The 21,876-nt window shown below is 51.5% G+C and overlaps 1 protein-coding gene across 1 annotated transcript in view; it reads left to right on the top strand.

Annotated features, from left to right (window-relative positions):
- LOC144721213 (kinesin-like protein KIF19) overlaps positions 1–21,604 on the top strand; it is an 84,367-nt gene extending 62,763 nt beyond the window's left edge. The window contains exons 10-21 of the mRNA XM_078598648.1: positions 604–766; positions 1,386–1,533; positions 2,640–2,910; positions 3,488–3,758; positions 4,483–4,604; positions 5,028–5,218; positions 6,707–6,815; positions 8,969–9,383; positions 9,903–10,279; positions 12,746–13,016; positions 13,305–13,409; positions 19,134–21,604. Coding sequence (XP_078454774.1) covers positions 604–766; positions 1,386–1,533; positions 2,640–2,910; positions 3,488–3,758; positions 4,483–4,604; positions 5,028–5,218; positions 6,707–6,815; positions 8,969–9,383; positions 9,903–10,279; positions 12,746–13,016; positions 13,305–13,409; positions 19,134–19,408 — 2,718 coding nt within the window. The 3' untranslated portion in view covers positions 19,409–21,604. The remainder of the gene's footprint in view (positions 1–603; positions 767–1,385; positions 1,534–2,639; positions 2,911–3,487; positions 3,759–4,482; positions 4,605–5,027; positions 5,219–6,706; positions 6,816–8,968; positions 9,384–9,902; positions 10,280–12,745; positions 13,017–13,304; positions 13,410–19,133) is intronic.
- The last annotated feature ends 272 nt before the right edge of the window (positions 21,605–21,876 follow it).

Genomic DNA, 21,876 nt, shown 5'->3' with positions numbered 1-21,876 from the left:
ACACGTGGGGCGAAACGTTAGACGTCGTGCCAACCAAAAACGTTCTGCCTCATTTCTTCGTGTACGTCAAGGAGCATAAACGATCACGCGAACTCTGGTCATCCTCACAGAGGAAGCTTTTGGCTGACCATCGATCAAAAACGGTCACCGCATCATGCGCTTTCAGATGTGCTTCTGCGGCTGTCTGGAATGCTCTTCATTCCGATATTAGTAAGCCACTGGGAGCTATGCACTTTTACATCAAGATTGAAAACGTATTTGTTTGCAATTGAATTTTGGGTTTAGTTTGTTGTCCTTTTCTCCGTACCTCCGATTAGCACGATTGCCTAGTGACAGTGCGAAAGAAGTTCAACATACATACAAGTAAATGGCGCCGAGTGGCCACTATCCAACAGTGGATAGAGAATGGTGGCTGCTGCTGATGATGACAAAGTATCTTCCCGCTCAGCTCCAAGACAGCACTCATTTGCATTGACAGCATTGAACTCGTGTTGAAAATCCCACATTCGGTTGGCTACGTACGGTGCGAAAGAAGTTCAACATATATTCCGCATCGCATCTTCGCCCCCCACCCCCTTCTACCCCGACCAATCGATTCCCCAGGTGCGGAGGAACCTGATGAACGTGTCGTACCACATTGCGCAGTACACGAGCATCATCGCCGACCTGCGGCGCGAGATCCAGCGGCTCAAGGCCAAGATCGAGCAGCAGTCGGTGCTGGACCAGCCGCGCAAGGATGGGCGGCCAACGATCCGCCACGTGCAGGGTGAGGTCTCCCCTCGACACCCCCCCTCCCCCCGCCGTCACCTCCCCACCTCTGACCCTGTGGCGGTGCCAGCCAATTGGGAGCCTCAAGCATCCGTCACGTGATTAACAAACGTTGTACGATGGACAAGGCGCGTGTCTCGACTCTATCGCACGCGTGTAAATGTGAAATAATGTACCTAATAGACTAATTAGAGATTTTGAGGTAGGGGCATTCGAACGATGAGCTTTTTATGACTGCGCTTTGCATTTCGCCAGCTTAAGTACGTGCTTGCTCACAGCGCTTGCCCCAAGTCTGTTTGGCTCTCTGGGTGATGGCTGCCATTGGCTGTGTTTGGGGGGGGCAGAACAGTGATTAGCACACTGCACTACGAATCCGGCGACCCGAGTTCAATTCGCACTCGTAACCAAAAAACATCGACGAATATCTAAACTTGTCCTGGGCCTCCCCTAGGTCGACTCAGTACCTGGTGCCGTGTGTCAACATCACCGCTGGGGAGACAAAGATGGCGCGTCGCACCCTCTCGTGTGCCAGTGCCGGCCTTCACAAGTGCTCGCTTACCAGCACTTGCCCCAAGCAGTCTGTTCAGGTTACACAGGGGATCCGTTGTGTTTTACAGAGGAGGTGAGCCAAGTGTCACGTCTTCGCGAGCAGCTGCTGGCCGTGTTCCGCGAGCAGATGGAAATCCGCCGCAGCCTCATGGAGCTCGAGAACTCCAGCCTCGCCATGCACATGGACATGTCCAGGCACCTGCTCACCATCTCCGAGTGAGTGGCGGACAGCATACCTGCCAACCCACATGGTTTATCCGTATTCTTGTACGGGGAAATTGAGTTTAAAAAAAATGTATATTTGTTTGTTTTTCTCACTTGTGATGGGACTTTTTCGGATGAACGTTGAGATTTATAAGGGTACGGGGTGACGAGTAACGTCTGAATTGGTCTGTAGTTAGGTAGGGCACTGATAAGGGGTTGACAGGTATGGGACAGCGCCACCGATGGGGCATAAGAGCAAGCCCCCTATGTGCCCGTGGGGTGGCGCAAACCGTGCACCACATCCTAGAAGTCTGCGCAATTCACAAACTCAGCCGAGGCCGACTCGCCTTCAACACAACAGGACCGGAAGCCAGCGCTTGGCTTAGGGGTTTTGCATTCACTAAAATAAAAAAGCGTCGTCGTTTTCAGAACATCCAGTGGCCATGGGGAGCTTATAATTAATGTACGTTGAACTTCTTTTTGCACCGTACGTAGCCAACCATGCTAATCGGAGTTGCGGGATGTATGCGTCCAGACCAGTGAGCTGACTTGGGGTTTTCGCTGCCCAAGATTAAGCCCATTGGATTTCTGCAGGATAAATAAAGATTCTGATTCTGAAAAAACCGTGTTCTTGAGTGCAGCAAATTTGCCACCCCTCCGCGTCTGCTACAATGCCCTATCATGTAACTGCTCTCTTCTAATCAATGCCTTGTCTCTCCACTCTATTTGCCACCCATATTCTACGCTCTTATCACCTTCCCTCTCCATGCTCCCTATTCTCACTGCCACTCCTATCTTCTCTGCCACCTTTCCTCTGCATCCATTTCGGCCATCCTCCCTACTTATTCACCCCTCTCCTCTACTCTTATCGCCACTTCTCCCTCTCTCCACACACTCTCTCTGCTCTCCGCTATCTCCTCTGCACCCTTTTCCATATTTTGTTTTTTATTTATTTCCACGCCCTGCCCTCTAAACCACCTCCTCGACTTTCCATTATCACCGCTGTCACCTCATTCTTGTCCCCATGCTGCCCCCACCTCCCCCACCACCACCCCCGTCTGCCTGCCCCGCCCCTACCGTCCTCCCCCCATGGCCCCCCCACCCCCCCCCCCCGCCAGCTGGGAGCGCGAGCGACAGCACCGCGTGCGTAAGTGGCGCGCCGAGCGGCGCCGTGAGTCCAAGGGCGGCCGCGACTCCGACGACGGTGAGCAGCAGCGCAGCGGTGGCGGGCGGACCGACGACGACGACGATGACGACAACAACGATGGAGATGACGAGGAGGGGGGCTACTCCGACCCCCCGGACTCGCCCGAGCCCCCCGAGGTGTCGGGCGCAAGGTCCGAGCTCTCGTCGATGCTCGCCGAGCAGAAGAACACGTCGAAGCTGAAGGTGCGCGGGTGGGCAGGGAGTTGGTGGACCGCGCGGAGATCGCCCCGCGCGTTTGTGTGTGTGTGTGCGTGTATGTGAGCCTCAAATGAGTACCAGGTGAGGATGTGTAAAACATCGCCACTGGGGAGACAAAGGCGGTCGGGCGTGGTGCTCGCCACCCACTCCCTCGTGTTTGGGTGCCGGCCTTCGTAGGTGCTACTCGCTAACAGCACTTGTCCTAACGGTCTGTTAAAGGCTACACGGGGGATCTTTTCTCCGTCACGCTGTTGTTGAAGAGCAGGTGCTTGTAACAGTGGCAAGGAGCTGGTGTGTTAGGGAGCAACTTTCCTGCCGTTCTTCGGCATGAAGCTACTGTCGATGAGCAGACACGAGTGAACTTCTGCTGGTGTCACTCAGCGGGTGCTAACAGTGCTACAGCTGCCGAGTGTGCAGGCCGGTGCCAACCACCCGTGGAGACATTGTGTGAGATTCCTACGCCCGCAGGTGGCAGCAACAATGACAATACTGCATTCAAAGAGAGTACCCATTGATAGCTACGATGACGCCGGTGCCGCTCGCTGCCTTCCCGCCGGGGCAGGCCGAGCTGGAGAAGAAGCTCGCGGCCGCGAAGGCGCGCGCCGTGCGGCTGGAGGAATCGCTGCCGGCGGCGCTTGGCGGTGGCGAGCAGCGGCAGGTGCTGGCGCTGCTATGCAAGGTGCACGAGCTGGAGGCCGACAACGCGGAGCTGGAGTCGCGCGCGCTCCTGCGTGACACGCTGCTGCGGCAGCGCGACCTCGTGCTGCGCCGCTACCAGCAGCACGCGGGGCTGTGCGACCAGGTCATCCGGCACCAGCGCGACCTCATCCACGGTGGGTGCCGCCGCCGCCGCCACCAGCACAGCCACCCTCGCCACCACGAACACCACCACCTTCGCCGCAGCCACCGCCGCCACCACCACTACCACCACCGCTGCAGCCACTACCGTCACCACCGCAGCCACCACCTCTGCCGCATTATGCTGGCATCATACATACATGAGTGAATGGGCACGTCAGTGAGTGAGTGGTACGTGAGTGGGTGTGTGATCGAGTGGCTGAGTGGTTGAGCGAATGAGCAGGTGAGTGTGTGAGTGGGTGAGTGAGTGAATGGGCACGTCAGTGAGTGAGTGGTACGTGAGTGGGTGTGTGATCGAGTGACTGAGTGTGTGAGCGAGTGAGCAGGTGAGTGTGTGAGTGGGTGAGTAAGTGAATGGGCACGTCAGTGAGTGAGTGGTACGTGAGTGGGTGTGTGATCGAGTGGCTGAGTGTGTGAGCGAGTGAGCAGGTGAGTGTGTGAGTTGGTGAATGAGTGCATGGGCACGTCAGTGAGTGAGTGGTACGTGAGTGGGTGTGTGATCGAGTGGCTGAGTGTGTGAGCGAGTGAGCAGGTGAGTGTGTGAGTTGGTGAATGAGTGCATGGGCACGTCAGTGAGTGAGTGGTACGTGAGTGGGTGTGTGATCGAGTGGCTGAGTGTGTGAGCGAGTGAGCAGGTGAGTGTGTGAGTGGGAGAGTGAGCGAATGGGTACGTGAGTGGGTGTGTGACTCCCACTGCAGACCACCATGTGGTGGTGCCGAGAGACGTGGAGGAACTGTACCAGGCGTACCTGCGCGAGCTGGAGGAGGGGAACCTGGACAAGATAGTGGCGCTGCACTCCATCACCACCACCGCCCTGCGGGTGAGCGGCACCCAAGAGCGCAGCCTCTCTGGCTGTCCCAATGCTACCACACGGCTCAGAACGTGTGTTGCACACAGCGTGTTACACATGGCTATTGGGCAGAAATTGTGAAAAATTTTAGTTTGTGTTTTGTCTCCCTTCAACGGTGATTATGGTGAGGACAAAACCTCTACTGGGCATCTGTGAAACGACAGGACATCTGTAAAAAAAAGAGCTAATCGGATTTCTCCAGAATAAATTCAGATTCTGATTCTTTAAATACCGTGCACAGTGGCGTGTGCACCGTTGGCATAGATTCAATATAATTAGTACCGTAGAACTCTTAACCACAACGAGGTTGGGGCTTAACTTTCTCTCCTTCACCCCCTGCACCCCCCCCCCCCCCCATCGCCACCCTCACCACTCCTCCTCACCGTCCCGCAGGAGCGCTCCCTGCCCATGCTGGGCCCCGCGTCGCTGATGGCCCTGGAGGTGCCCGAGTCGGAGCACGAGGACGAGGGCTCGCCGCTCGACGCCAAGCGGCGCAGCAAGGGGCGCGGCAAGGGGCGCCTGGCGCGGGGGGGAAGAGACGCGACGCGCGACGCGCTGCCGCCCATCCACCCCGACCACGACAGGTGCCGCTCTCACTCTCACGTGGACCTTCACAGGTGCCGCTCGCTCGCTCGCACGGATCTGGACAAACATCGGTATTAATAAATATTATGGATCTTGATCGGTGCATTGGAGGAGCCCCGAGGTTTCTGAAGGCATGGGGCAGGAGGAGGCCACGTGGGCACCCTACCCACCCCCCCCCCCCCCCCATTGTTCATTAACGACAATATAAACCGGCTCGTTGTGGGGCTCTCTTTGTGTGAGACTCGGGGGCTAATTAAATCGTTTGCCCCCAACCCCAAATCCCTCCCCTGCCCCCCCCCCGCCCCCCCCGGGAGGCCCTGGTTACAATATGGCACACTGCCCGTGTCTCCCCTGCTGCTGGGAGATAAGGAACACAGAATAATTGGTTCACCCCCCCCCCCCCACCTTGGGAGGCTCTTACGGACACAATGCAGCAGCTAAACGCTCCCTGCGGAGGAGGAGTTGCACTTTTACTTTATTTGACGTCGCTAACTCGAGGCCCTAGGATAATGTGCAATGAAAAGCAGAGAAAGAGAGAGCCTTGCCATAGGACTGTCGACTTCCCACCGATGGCTCAGGACCACCAATGGAGATGAGCACTGTCCGTTGCTCATTTGAGCAGGTAAACACTCTCGCTTAACCGATGGGTTTTCATTAAATTTAATATTTTATGCCTCTTCTTCAAGGGGATCTTGCGGTGTGTTGTGACGACCGTCTCCCCATCCGCCAGCATGCCCACCCCAAACAACAGCCCGACCAGACTAACAAAGAGAGCGCGTCTGTTTCTGGTATCCACGTGTCTTGTCTCTGTCCGTACGTGTTGGGGGGCGGGGGGTTGTAGTGGTGAGCGCGCTGCGCTACGAACCCGGTGACGGGAGTTTGATTCCCGATCATGAACAACACCAGTGACGATTATCTGAACCATTCCTGGGACTCCGCTAGATCGACTCAGCCTCAAATGAGTACCTGGTGCGATGTGTAAGCATCGCCACTTTGGAGGCAAAGGCGGCCCAACGTGATGCTGGCCACCCACCCCCTCGTGTGCCGTGCCGGACCTTCATCGGTGCTCACTAATGGCACTCGTCCCTGCAGTCCGCACCTCCGATTAGCACGGTTGGCTACGTACGGTGCGAAAGAAGTTCCACATATATACATACAAGGCTGTGTGACTCTGGGGTCTCAAATAAACGGAAGTCAAAATCGTAATTAATTTATGTCTTTTTGGCGACTCCGTCCCACCGAGCACACAAACACCGCGACCCACCTGGCGCGGATCATTATGTTGTCATGTGATGTCCAAGCGCAGCGGCGAGGACGAATGCGCAGAAGAAACAAAACTTTGATTAGCGCATCGTGTAGAGCTCGTCGACACAGTTTATGCGAGAGCCGGGGGCTTATGGGACCCCGGGGTCCCGCCATGAGGTTGATTTGGTGGGATCTTTGTCTATGTCCGCGTGTGCATGCACGCGTTCGTTAAACGGGCGAAGCGACAGCAACAAAGTGTTCAAGAAAAGCCCCAAAGCACGGCAGATCTACAAGTCATCGGTGGCCACGCCGCCCCCAATCCGCGTCACCACCGTCTCCTCCGGGCACCAGGTGAGGGCGGCATGCACCGCGGGTCGTCACAGGCACCATATCGGCGAACGCTACCATCCTCTGTAATTTTCTTTACCTGCCTCGAAGTATTGCAGCTCTGCCGACCTAATTGCGCAGCCATCTTAATTACCACCCGACAAGCAATCTTTGCGGAGCGTGTAAAGTGGTGCGTCCCCAGAGTGTTGTGAAGAGGACAGTTAAATTGGCTGCAAGTGGCCCCTTGCGTAACAAACAAACACAACACCTGATGTAATTTCCCTTCAACGTTTTCTGCTCGCACTGACACTTCAAGGCAACTTTTCGCTTAAAAAATGTTGTACAACCGAACCCTCCAGATGCATTTTTCTGAGATTGTGATGCTGTACTGCTGGCTGCGAGTGTGTTAAATTAAAATCTATACATTCGCTGAGATGGCGCCAAGCATGGGAGATGTTGAGGGTTCGTGAATAAGCTCTGGGATTATGCATGGGATTTGTGCTTTTGATTTTTTTTCCTTTCATTAAGTGTGGGTTTTCTCAGGGCATTCCAGTTTCTTCCCACATTCATTATAACAGAGAGAGGAAGAAAAAACTTGCACAAACAGAATTTTCAATCACGCGATGATTGAACTGCAGAGTTTGGTATTCAGACCTGGATATGCTGAGTGAAAGCCAATATTAAACGTATTGATGGGATCTTTTTTTTATTCCATGGGATATGTTTTAGGCCATCAATCTCAAAGAATCCTGAATAATAAATAAATACGTAGATTACATACAAACAGTGGATATCACTTGCGATGCTACTGATTAATAATAACAATAATTTCGGCTCGTAGCGCACACAGTACGCACTCATTCCTCGGAGACAGGGAATGATCAAAGACACGAGAAACCACAGCCAGGCAGAGAGGCAGCCACATCGGTCAGCTGACAATTACCCAAGCTCTGTGGTCCACTATACGTTACGGTGTTAACACATTCCTGCGGAGGGAGCTGGTAGGAACGTTGGGTTGCTCGGTCAATGGCCAGGGTCAACGGCGGCGTGGTGTATTCCGCAAATATGCTCAACTGTGAGGGCGGGCACAAGCCGGCGTGAGTAGTTTAAACGTTGAGTTTTATAAGGGCACCACGGGGTGACCAGCCCCTCCCCACCCAGCCCCACCCCTCCCACCCCCCACCCAGCCCCACCCTCCCCACCCAGCCCCTCCCCACCCTCCCCTTCCCACCCAGCCTCTCCCCACCCTCCCACCCAGCCCCTCCCCACCCTCCCCTCCCCACCCAGCCCCACCCTCCCCACCCAGCCCCTCCCTGCACGACGGACGGACGGACACAATAATCCCCTGTGGGCTGGTGTAACCAGGAAGTTCCTACCAGCATAAGTCACTTAACGAGTGTTTACATGTGGGATTAAACTGGAGTGCCTGGAGAGTGGGGGAACACTATCCAATACAGATGGAACAGGTGAAGTCCACATTTGCTCTCATGCCTTCTACTGGCGAACCAGGGTATGGCACCTCCTCGATGCGCACAGGATGGGGGTTTCACCATTCTTGGTTCTTTCGGGTAAAGTCACGCAGATATAAAAAAAAAATATCAAATCAAATAAAAATTAAAAACAAAAAATTATAAAAATTATAAAAAATACAAATAATAAATTGAAAATAATAAAAGCAAAAAACCACTTGCGTGATCCGCCAACCCTCGCTGCCTCCGCAGGGACGGATTAGAGGCGTGCAGAGCCACCACCTCCTGGCCATTCCGCCAGCAGTGGTGTGACCAAGCAATTGCAGGGCTGCAGCTTTATGTTTTTTTTATTTTACCAGGTAAGGCCCACTGCTTTTTCTGAAATGACCTGGCCACAAATGATAGCTCGACGAAGTGGCTTATCACGTGGACATGTATAGCAGCCGCCAAGTACTCTGAACGCGTGTTTCTTATCGTGGAGGGAAAAGCTGGAGGAACCAGGAGAAATATCCACATGACCACAGGTAGAGTGACACTCAAACTACAAATATACAGCGAGTGTCAGGGTCGGGATCAAACCCACAACCTCCCGTATAGCAGGTGAGGTAGTTAACTTCTCACCACCGTAAGATGTCAACTGATGGCACTGTTGACGACCTCACTCACGGTAATCCACCCCCGCCCCTTCCCCCCTCAACCGCCACACAGAAACCGGAGCAGAACACAAGCAGCCTGGCCAGCCTGAGCGACCGCTGCAACAGCAGCCTGTCAGGTGACCCGGCCCCCGAGGGCACACGAGGGGGGGCGGCACTGGGACACGGGGACCAGAGACGCGCCAGGCCACGTGGACGCACGCAGGCCAGCGGCAACAACAACAGCAACGTCGTCAACCTCAACAGCGTCAACAGCCACCACCACCAGCAGCAGCAGCATGGCAACAGCGGCATCAACACCCGGGTGGCACCGGCCATAACCGCGGAGATCGCCACGGGGACGAAGAGCATCTCCGTCATCGCTGAGCGGCGGAGGTCGCGGGCGAGAGCCATGGAGCCCCTGGAGGGAGCGGGGTTGGGGTTCGGGTCAGGAATGACGGCCTCCCATGTGAACTCTCAGCACTCGCTAGGTACGGCAATGGTGGCGGTGGCGGCGGTGGCTGTGGCCATCGTTTATCTTCGTGGTCTGTACAGGAATGATGCATGTGTTGCAGGTGTTTTGTTCCGTGGATGGGTTTAAAACAGACTGCACGTCCGCATCATGTTACAGTAGTTCACTTCTCGAATGTAGCGGCGGTCCTGATTAATACCGCGGTGGGCGTATTAACCAAACAAGTGCTGGTCGGGAGGGTTGATGCAATCCATCATCCCTCTGGGGTCATCATTATCACTGTGTGGAGAAGTCCACAGTGGGTGCCCTATGGATAGACTCGCCCCTGTCGTAGGAATGAGAACTTTCCGCCACTGGCTGAGGGCTGTATGCATGTTGAACTTCTTTCGCGCCGTACGTAGCCAACCGTGCTAATCGGAGGTGCGGGCTGTAAACAGGAGATGAGTAGCATCGCCTCAATGCCCACTTGAGCAGAGAATCACTTTGACTTTAATCGACTCTCGGCCTCTCCCTGGCATGGCCCGTCCCTGCGAGTCAGGCACCGCCCTGGGCAGCCACACGGGCACCTTCCGCGTCAACCAGGCGAGCAGCGAGGAGAGCCTCGGGCCCGGCTCCACCGCGGCGGCGCGTGGGGGGACCCTGCCGGCTCGCGGCGCGGGGCCCAACGCGCTGGCCGGAAGGGAGCGGGCCGACTCCCTGCAGAGCGATCGGGCCGAGCTGCAGGCACGACGGCAGCCCCGGCGAGCCGCCCCGTACGGTGCTCAGGCTCCCCCGCCGATGTCGCAGCATCAGCAGCATCAGCAGCATCAGCAGCACCAGCAGCATCAGCAGCACCAGCAGCAGAGCCAGGCTAATGCAGAGCAGCCGCACGGACGCAAGACGCGGTCGCGCTCCTTCGAGGTCGGCAGACAAGCGGTGAGTGCTAGCGAGAGGTGTGGCTGAACCCACGGAAATAGACAAAAAAACAAACTCCTGGCTCGGGGAAGGTCGTCTTTCTTATTCACGCCGTGGGGGAGTTAATCGGCAGTGTTCGCGTGTTCATGTGCGGGGTCGGTGAATGGGCCGTCTGGAGTTAGCCTCACAGTAAAGTTCTGAAACGCTGCCAGTGAATGATAAACTGCTGGAGCACTGGTTGCAAACATGTGGTCCATGGACTAATCACTAGTGGTTCATAAGGCAAGTGGGAAATGCTTCCGTGGAACTGTTGTAAATGCGAAGATATAGCCATTTTAATAAAAAAAAAAATGTTCTTGGTGCACAATGGTCCGCGAAAGAATTCTGGACAGTGGACGGTGGCGGCGGATCCAGAAAGGGTTGGGAACCCATTGTGCTAGAACAAGGATCCTGCATTGCACAGCGCAGCATTCATTGGGTCGGGCTCTGGCCAGTCTTGTCCAATTCTCTTGCCCGTGGCACTCCGTGATTTCGGAAAAGCTGTGCCCACGTCATTATTAATTGAGCTGGAGTCTCGGGACCGGCAGCACTGATTTGTAAGAGCAGCGGCTCTTTTTGCTTCGGTACTCATGACATCACGGAGTTCAATGGGGCCACGGCCCTGTGTGTCGTGACGTCACTTGCCTCGCTCGTGTTAAGCCAGAACACGGCCGAGTGGCTTAAGAATACGGTGCGCATTAACACAACAGGGTTGCTGTTGTAGTGTGGTGCTGTAATGGTTGAACTTCTAACCCGGAGGTCACCGGTTCGATTCAATTTCTTGGCACGGCAGTTTTCTTTTTTTTTTTACATTCGACACCAGCCTGGTACAAGGCGCGAACCGGAACAAGGAAAGAGGATTGATTACAGAAAAAAAACGCGGCAGCTTTCTTAATCCCCCTCCTCTGTATACCCAGCAGTGCAAATGTGCACGCCCACAGTTAGTCGATTGGCGGGTGGTGGCATGTCGTGGGGTGAAGTGTGGGTACTGCCACCTCTTGCGCGACGTCGGGCCAGCGTGGGAGGGACGGCAATCGAAGTCTTAAGTGACTCTGCAAAGCTCCGTCTAGTGGAGGGCCATCTGGCAGCAGTAGCGTAAACAAGCAATTTCAGGGCTTGCACCTTTACGCCGGAGCGAGCGCGGAAGAGATGGCAATTGCACTCGATTGCATTTGTCCATCCCCCGCACCTCCGATTGGCACGGTTGCCTACGTACGGTAGGAAAGAAGTTCAACGCACATACATGCAACACTTTAGCTTGACACTAGCCCAACTGCACAACGTTGCCAGCTCTCAACGCAGCCCTCACTGCAAGCGGCGAGGCACGGCCATCGCCACGCGCAGTGCACGCCCGGGGCGAGACACGAAGCCGCCAGGGGTTTATTCCATCGCGTCCACTGCCTTGACCGCCCCCAGAGGTGACGGAGAGTTGGCGCGCAAGCCGGCGGTCCGTTTCTTTTTGCCTTTTTCGTCGGCCCGGTGGGGGGGCGAGCCGCTGTTCGCTCCCTCTCCGGTTACACGCGCTGCCCGTTGTCCCCGGCAGTAACGTGAGGCCGACCACGTCGCCGAGCCCCCTCCCCGAGAACACTGAGATCATTCCAAGGTCGAAACGTGACGCCTCAGTGGCTCGCCGCCAGGCTACAGTGAGACGGCGCGGTGGGTTTCAGAGTGGGGGCCAGCAAATGCTGGTGCCAATGTTTGCACCGCGTATTTTAATTAACATCAGGACTGTAAAGTCCCTGTGCAAACTTGCTCTGCAGCCATCTGGGCCTCCCGTTTCTCCATTGCTGTTAATGGGAAATCAACCTGGTTCAGAAGCTCTACAATAATGTATCGGTGGCTGGCTGAGACTCCACGTACAGTTTATCCTCCTGAATAATATCTCACATCCAGTCAATCTGCCAAAATATTTTCAGCAGTCGACAGTCACAGCAATGCGTGGAGTCCATGAAGACATATATTAATGTGGCCGTTCATTCGCTATGGAGCGTAGTTATTGGGACTGATATTTGCCTTTGTCAGCGAGTTCCTGCATACAATCTGAGTATAGCAAGCTGATGGCTAGTGCCTGGAAACCAATTTCGCCAATAAAAAAACCCTTAAATTTGATTTTCCACTAAATTTGGCTGGATATCAGTTTCACTGTCAAGTTGGTAACAAGACTTTCCCTCTTAGCAGGGCGTGTGAAAATGTGTGCTGTCTCCGCGTGTGGGGATAAAAATACCATTTGAATGGATCTCAGAAGTTCAGTTAAAGTCCGCTTGCATCGGACATTCTCTACCACACAGGCTTGCATGGTCCGCGGAAGTTCCACGTAGATTTGTCATCTCATGACACGACATAATAGCACAACGACAATAAATTGCGGAAACACCTGAAGCAAATAAAATCATCTGACCTTGAAGCGTGTCCAGACTTGAAAGACTCCGTCCTCTCCCTCCACAACAGCTGCCCAAGCCGAAGGCCACGCAGCAGCGCGTCCTGGAGACGCTGTCTGACCACAAGATCTCGGGAGCGGCCGCCGCCGGGCCCACGGGGGCCGGGGGTCGTGCCGGCCAGAACCCCGGGCAGCCCAAGCCCCGAGCCCGCGCCGCAGTGATGCTGCACCCCCCGCCAGCCCCTGGCGGTGCCGGCGCTGGTGGCGGTGCCGGTGGTGGAGGAGGGATCGCACCGGCTGTCATCGTCAGAGCAAAGCACCAACCCGGATATCAGCCCACAGGCGAGTAGGGGCACGGCCTCACGGAGCGAACGTGGGTTCGTGACATTATCAGATGGATGACAAAGAGGAAAGTGCCGATCCGTCAATTACATTCAATAATGCCAAAGATTATTCTGGACAATTGGTGAGATGTTAAAGTAATGATAATGGATTACTTTAGATGATAAATGAGCACCATATCAATTATTTGTGTGATGTGTGGGTTTAGAACTCGTTTGATATTCTTGCGCGATGGTTGATGTTACTGATGATTTGTCAACGCCGACGACGTCGACGTTGACGATGCAGGTGGAGAGCTGCACTCCCTGGATCCGCTGACGACGCCTCCCAGCACCGTGTTCCAGACGAACGGCGAGCGGCACCGAGCGCTGGCGCTGCAGAAGAAGACGCGAGGTCACCACGCCGCACGACACAATATTCACAAGACGACCATTATATCCCGATATCCCATAACTTCGTAATTGTATTTCACGCTTGTATTGTTATTTTTGTGCAGTTAACTCAAACACAGGCCTTCCTTCAGTGTTTCTGATTATAACTTTACAGTCTATAATGATCAGAGGGCACATGCTGCCAGTTTAACAGGAAATAACGAAACATTTAATATAACTATGAAAGGGATGATATCACGTAATTATCGTGCAGTCAAATTATCCAGAAAACTATTTACAAAGCACGAATTTAATAGGTAATAGCAGTTACTTTTACTTTTCTGTGAAATTACATTATTGAATCATTCTAAATATTTGGTCAGAAATGTTAATGTCAAAACGCAGAAATACACAGCAACAAAATTCACGATATTTAGCAAAACAGACGATACCAATATTGTGGCTCTTATACCGTTCACTATATATCATCGTATCACCACATCGCAGCAATCCTACACGCGCCTTTAAATCCCTCCACCACATGTACGTGCATTTAAACAAGAGCTGGGCTCTCTGATTTTACAATTTGTCGATTGCTGGACCGATTTTACGGATGAAATGATACAAAATAGAGTTTTATTTGGTTATATTGCATAAATATATAAATGTGTCGTTGAAAACCCGCCACCTCCCAACACAGCCAACTAGTCAGGGTTGTCGCATAAACAGAAGGTGCCAATTCGTCACTAGTACAGCACACCGGTACAGCACACAACACATATTAACGTCAGTGAAGCAAAAGCCTTAAGAGAATTGAGAGCAAATAAAGATATACAAATTCTTGCTGCTGACAAGGGCCGATCAACTGTTGTGATGCCCCGTGAGGACTACGATAATGAAATCAAATATTTACCTTAAAATTAACGAGACCCAACCAGCACCTTGGAGCGTAAAACAACGACAGTCATTGCCAAGTCATCAATTCCCAAGGAAGAGCAATACTTGATCAAACCAAGGCAAACAAAACCACCAAGACTTTATGGGCTACCAAAAATTCACAAACCTGATGTCCCATTAATACCCATAGTTAGTACAATAGGCTCTGCCACGTACAAATTAGCACAATACGTAATGAAACAAATACAGCCCTACATCGGTAGGACCTCTTCATTCATCAAAAACTCTGAACATCTCGTAAATATAATGAAAGATATTAACCTTAACTTTAACGATATTCTCGTAAGTTTTGATGTGACTTCTCTGTTCCACGAGGGTTCTGGTCAACGAGTCAATTAAATTACTCGACTCTCTGGTAACGAACGAAGGTTTAGCTAAAGACAACCCAAGACGAGCTGAACACCGTCTAAAGAACACCTACTTCTCGTGGCAAGGTGACTTCTATAAACAAAAGGAAGGAGCAGCAATGGGCTCTCCTTTGTCTCCTGTGATAGCAAATTTGTACATGGAAGATTTTGAAACAAAAGTAATAGCTTCTCAAGCACACTAAAACCATCCGCTTGGTTTAGATATGTGGATGACACATTGGTGGTCTGGTCACACGGCAAATATACACTGAACACATTTCTAAATCATCTCAACTCGCAAAACCCATCCATCCAGTTTACCATGGAAGTGGAAGCTGACAGAACTCTACCATTTATGGATATTCTGCCCAGACGGGGTCGAAATGGAAAAAATAACACACAAGGTTTGCTGAAAGAAAACGCATACTGACGCCTATCTGAATGCAGAGTAACACCATCACCCCACACAAAAATCTGCTCTTATCAAGACGCTCATTCATCGAGCTAAGAAATTGTCAGATGGTGACAGTCCGAGAAGTGAAATTCAACATGTTAAAGAAGAGCTGCAAATGAATGGTTACAATGATGCACAAATCAACACGGCATTGAATGCCAAAACCAAATCAAATAACACGAGCATTGAAACTGCCCAAGTAATTAAAACGATCAAAATACCGTACATTGCGGGAGTAACTGATAAACTAGCCAGATGTTGGTAAAACAAAACATCCAAGTCAGATTTGGCACGGTACATAAAATACAGAAATTAATATCTGGTACAAAAGATGTATTACCGAAGCTATCAACAGAAGGTTTGTACAGGATTAACTGCACGTGTGGTAAATGTTATGTTGGGCAAACAGGACGAATGATCAGCACGATACTAAAATAACATCAGAGAAATATGAAATACTCCCAAATACAACTGATAGTAGTAGCAGAACATGTGTGCCAACAAGGACACTCAATTGATTTTGATAATGTTTAAGTTCTGTGCAAAACTAGCTACTACTGGCCAAGAATCATTAGAGAATCTATCGAAATTGAAATAATTAAAATCATTTTAACCGTTCAGATAGCTACCGCCTTAGTGCTGCGTGGAAGCGAATTTTCAAATAATACATTATTTAAATGCATGCCTACAAAGGGCACCATACTTCAAGAGGGATTACCGTTGGTACGGCTATTTTAATACACACAATAGACAGGAAGGACAAGATCAAAGGGCTCGCATAATGCACATGCATAATGTACGTTGACTCAGTAATCCCCCCCCCCCTCCCACATTGTGCAAGAGCGCAGAAGTGTGGTCACCACATCTACGCCTCCATATAAGGAACAAAACAGTTAGACTTCTCCACAAATCTGGCTGTCGCCTGATGAATCTAGTTGTAATTACTGGCGAAACGTCGTACTCAGATTATAAATATTGTGGCTTGGCTCTCAAAGACACCGGTGTGTTGTACGAGTGACGAATTGGCACGTTCTGTTTACGTGACAACCCTTACTAGTTGGCTGTGTTGGATGGTGGCGGGTTTTAACGACACATTTATATATTTACGCGATCTAACCCAAAAAACCTCTATTATGGATGATATTGGTCGCAAAAGCCTACGTGTTAAACTGAAATTATACAATTTAATTAGATGACAGAAGATCGTTGGAAATAAAGTCTCGCCCTTTGCTCCCACATGTGGCCCTGATGGGAGGTGATGGGCAGGGCTTTGTGTCATCATCATCAGCATTATCGGCTGGGCGTGGCTTGTTGGGGGGTTTCCTGCCTTCGGGAGGCAGGATGGAGGGTGTGGGAGCCATTTTCAAAGGGACCTGAGTAATTGACTACGTACAAAAGTAGCCGATTCTAATTTTTAGGTGAATAACTGACTCATTTTATCATGGGACCGTTTTTATCTGCTCACCCCGAGCTATAAATGCTCTGATCGTGCGTTGTATTTGCTGTTGGCCTTCTGGCATTCTCCGATCTGACAACGGTGGTGAGACTAGGCCATAAAGAAGGCTGTCTTAGGTGTAGTCCATTCTGTCTCAAAGACAATGCCTATATTATCAGGGCATGTCTGTTTGAATGTTCACCACAAGTACGGGTGGTTAATGCAGACTTTATTCCTTACAAAATGTATGTATTTGGTGTTTGAACATTTTAACATCTGTTTTATTGCCAGAAAGGTTCAAACCTTTTCGTATTTTTCATAGCTGACTAATTTTACTCCACCTTTCTGGCCTCGTGACGTGCTGTGAAGAAGAGTCATTGCACAAAACGTTCCATATTATACACTTTGTATTTTTAAGGCCATTGTGTTATTCATGAATGTGTTTCTGTTATTTGTGCTTGTACACCACTGCCGCACCTCCGATTAATTATCGCGGGCGGCTATGTACAGTGCAAAAGAAGTTCAACATACATACAACACCGTTTTACCAGATAATTTTCTTAATTTAAACCCATATCTGTGCGTGCGTGTCTCTATGTTTATACACGCACGCTTTATGTGTGTATGTGTTGTCGCATCGGTGCATATTTAATGGAAAGCAGCGGTGCAGTGGTTCCATAGTGACACACGGTGTGTATGCATGATGTGTACACACTATACACTATTGATGTGCCTGCAATTAATCGTCAATAACATCTGGTAACCCAGCAGTGTTTGTTCAACAAGCCTGCCTGATGATGAGACCCAGAAGGTCGGAACTGGTCCAAAGTAATGCTGAGTAAACAAATGCTGATGGAATACTATTTGTGTCATGGATAAACAAATATATATATTTTCATGTGGAGAGAGGAATGGAGATATGTTTATTTAATTAAATCACTATCAGTATACGCACCGTGTGTGGACACCTTGTGTGTTATGTGGAGTGCAACTGCACACACCCATGTGGATATTGCACGCATAGATAATACTTACAGTGTGCATCTTCCATTGTCTATCCTCTGGTGGATGAAGGACTTCTCCCTGCCATCACCAACCCTCATTTGTCAGGGCTGCTATCAACATCGATAATCACAGGCACATAATGAGATTTGTGAATTTTAAAATTAACAATTGATATGAATTGATTAACCAACGCATCGGTACATGTCCAATTAACCGCGTGTAAACCGACACTATTTTACTCATGCCACGGTACCATGCGCATGAACACAAACAGCGACTTGGCACAGCCACATGATGTGCCCCCTGTAGCCGTGATTGAGTCTCCCTTGTTACCGAGTCGAATAATAAACATGGCTCATGGATGTGAATGCTGGCGCTGTATATGTAAAGCCTCGAGATATGTGGTTTGGAGATTTCGTTCTTTTGTTATCTTGCGAAATAAAATGTAACATGTTTGGGCCAAGCATTATATAACTTACCGAATGCAATGTGTATAAACAGCAAACATATAAAACACGAACTATTGTATAATTTTTACAGAATTCTTAGAAATATTATAAACTACAAGACAGATGTTGTGATTGTATCTAAACTCAACACATGCGTCAACAATATGGTGCTTTGAAGAGGGCCATTATTCAAAACAATTTTTATTTTTTATTTTAAGGCCACAGTGTTTGTGACGAGCGTGTTGTTTTTGATTAGTATACTTCTGCACCACTGCCAATGCAGCAGAAATGTTTAACACATTCCTGCGGAGGGAGCTGGTAGGAACGTTGAGTTGCTCGGTCAATGGCCAGGGTCAACGGCCGCGTGGTGTATTCCGCAAATATGCCCAACTGTGAGGGCGGGCACAAGCCGGCGTGAGTAGGTGAAACGTTGAGTTTTATAAGGGCACCACGGGGTGACTAGCCCCTCCCCACCCAGCCCCACCCCTCCCACCCCCACCCAGCCCCACCCTCCCCACCCAGCCCCTCCCCTCCCCACCCAGCCCCTCCCTGCACGACGGATGGACGGACACAATAATCCCCTGTGGGCTGGTGTAACCAGGAGCTTCCTCCCAGTAATATTTTCTGGTTGTTTTCATGAACAATAAATAGTAATTGTGAGTCTACTGTTTGTAAATTTGCGTTTAGGTTGTCCTCTGATTAAGTACAATTTTACAGACATGGAATTTTGTGGAAACGGCATACGCCACGCAACTGCAAGGACCCACTCACTACCCCAGGCGTATCTAATCGGCATTAACCATGCAGCGATTCAGACTAAAATACATTATTGCAATCCTCAAACATACATGAAATAATGTGAGAATCGACTATTCGATTGTTATAATTTGTTCACGTGACCTGTGCCGCCACAAGAGACGATACAGGACATTCAACGGAATGTAAATAAAAATCCTGAAACAAAACATGGGTAACTCCGATCTGTAGTGGAGGCCCACTCTGCCAAGGAATTGCATGACTGCATCCGTGCCCTTTGTTCGACACCGCTGATCAACTCGTGCTCACGATCTCCCCATTTCTCTGCCTTTGTGCACCGCAGGTGGTGGTGGCGGTGGCATGGGGGGACAGCAGACGACGGCCGACCCGCCAGCCACAAGCACCATGGCGGGCACCGGCAGCCACCTGCTGTCCCTGCCGGGCAATGCCAAGCGGGTCGGGCGACCCTCCCCGCCGGCGGCGCTCGGGGCAGCGCCGGGCGGGCAAGGAGCCGTCGCCGGAGCCGCCGCCACCGCCGGCAGCGGAAACCCGAGCCCCTCGCTCGGCTTGAGCGGGCAGGCGATCCTCAAGCACGAGTCGCGAGCACGCAGGGCGTGAGTGCCTTGAGAGCGCGGCGGGCAAGGGGCAGAGTCTCCGGAGAAGGGGTCGGATTGGCAAAGGAGGATCCGTTTCTGTTTTTGTCACCCATCCCCCCCAACCCCGAGCCACCCAACAACATTGGATGGGAGGAACTGGCGTGGACTCGGCTGTTGACAAAAGCACGAGGCACACAAGTGTTCCTCAATTGATGGATGGAAGGAAGCTTACAATGGTGGACTACGTGCGGCGCCCCGTGGCTTGTGACTGGCTGCACCTTGCAGCATTCGGGTTGTGGGTGAATTGAGGTGCAGGCTTTGGTGTTGCTGCTGCTGCTGCTGTTGTTGTTGTTGTGCCGTTGGCGTGTTGGGGACGGCGCGAGGGGAGTTGACCGCATGGAGCGGCACGGAGCCGCGAGCGAAAATCCGGACGCGAAACGTCGACGGCGTCTGAAACGCGCCGCTCGGCCTGTCGAGCGCGACCCACGTAGCCAATCAAATCGTAACAAACACCACGGTGGGGGTCACAGTGGTTTGGTTACTCGACGCAACCCTTCACGGGGGGGTTGGGGGGGTACTTTGGAGTTCCCGGCTGATGCAGTAGTGAGAATGGGGAAAGTATAATGACGTAACATCAGGTTGCCCGTCTTGCCCGGTTTTCCACTCATTTAAACTAACATCGATTCATTTTTTTCTTCTCTCGTGTCAGTGCAGCAGGTTAGTGATGAGCCACAACAGTTGGCCACTGCTAATGCACTCAAAGTAATTAAACCTTTTGTGGAGTGTTCGCGTTGAATCGGCGCCACCGTCAATTTTCACGTCTCGTGAAAGATCCGGCTTAGGGTGAATCCATAACTATAATTAGACAGAGGATTATTGTTTTCTCTATTTGGTGATGGGTTACCATGGGATTTTTTTCTAATCAATCGAGCATTTATTTCAATCAATGGCATCAATAAAATAAACAGATTAATACTGAGTGCATTTTAGCAATGGTAACATTAAACATACGTAGCCTAGGTTCATACTCGGGGTGTATTTAAAGATGTTGGGTGCAGGTGGCCAGTTTTATCCACTCCTCCAGTGTAGTGGATGGCTCTGCAAGCATTGAATGGAGCATTGCTCAGTGTGGGGCATCCAGTCAGCTGTTGGGGGGGGGGTTATAAGTTCTGATTGGTCTCGAATGCCGAGGCAAACATGTCACCCTTGGTGACCGTGTTCACCCAAGTCGGAGGAGAATCTCTGTTAATAACCCGAGCGTCACCCAACGCTGGCGTTAAACACTCCGGGACTAGTTTTGTAGTTTTTCAGCCACTTTTTTGTTCCATGGAAAATATAGTCTCGGCTATTTGCTGCAATGTCGTGTCTTAAATTAGAGATTTCCTTCCCCGCCCATGGCGTCTCGCTCACCTACACAACGATAAATTTAGATTTGCAAAAAAAATCGAGGTAGTAAAATTGTTTATAATTGGAATCCTAGTGCCTCAAAATTGTATTTAAACAAATGCTGTTATTTGTATGTCTGCTATAACGCACGGGTTCATGGTTCCTCATGTTACCAAGCAACCAACATCTGTCTGGCAAATCTCTGCGAACACATCCACACACGGTCAGACCCAGCGCGTGCAGTGGCTTCAGGGTTGTCATCTCTCAGGAACGTATCATGGAAACATGAACAATATCACAAAATCTCTCAACACCGGGGCAGGGGAGAACGGCATTGTCTCCAGTGGCTCATTATTATTATTATAAAACCGTCAAAATTGCGAGGACTTTTAATGTCCCAGGGAGACTTACACATTTCCCAGGACAGTAACCTCCTCAAAATGAGAGCGATTCTGGGAAAATCACTGGCAGGTGGCAACCCGAAGTAACACGGGAGAGCGCAGCGTTCGCGAGCAGCGACGGCTGTGAAGCACAGCGGGAGCTTGCGGCTCCAGCGGTGGGAACGACCGTGAACGTTCCACTAACGCCAACCAGGGAGAGCGCATCGAGAGATGGAATCCCAGTGAGATGTGAAATCGCGGGATCGACCATGAGACCTGTGTTGATCCCATGGAAAAGGTGACAGACAGGCCGTGCGGTGGGTGGGCGCGTGTGTGGGTGGATGAGTGCGTGGGTGGGTGAGTGCGTGGGTGTGTGGGTGGGTGAGTGCGTGAGTGGGTGCGTAGGTGAGTGGGTGCGTAGGTGAGTGGGTGGGTGGATGAATGGGTGCGTGGATGAGTGGGTTCGTGGATGAGTGGGTGGGTGGATGAGTGGGTGCGTGGGTGCGTGGGTGAGTGGGTGGGTGACTGGGTGCGTGGGTGGGTGCGTGGGTGGGTGAGTGGGTGCGTGGGTGGGTGGTTGGGTGACCGAGTGAGTGAGTGCGTGGGTGGGCGGTTGAGTGGGTGGGTGAGTGTTGCTTGCGTGTCTGCCGTGCTCACGTGCCCGAGGGGACGCACTTATTTCCAACTCTGACTTCCGTTGACGACGTCATCGTGTCCACGGGCG

The sequence above is a fragment of the Lampetra planeri genome, chromosome 1 (genome assembly GCF_965212315.1).
Source record: "Lampetra planeri chromosome 1, kcLamPlan1.2.h2, whole genome shotgun sequence".
NCBI lineage: Eukaryota > Metazoa > Chordata > Hyperoartia > Petromyzontiformes > Petromyzontidae > Lampetra > Lampetra planeri.
This window is presented reverse-complemented; position numbering and strand designations above follow the sequence as displayed.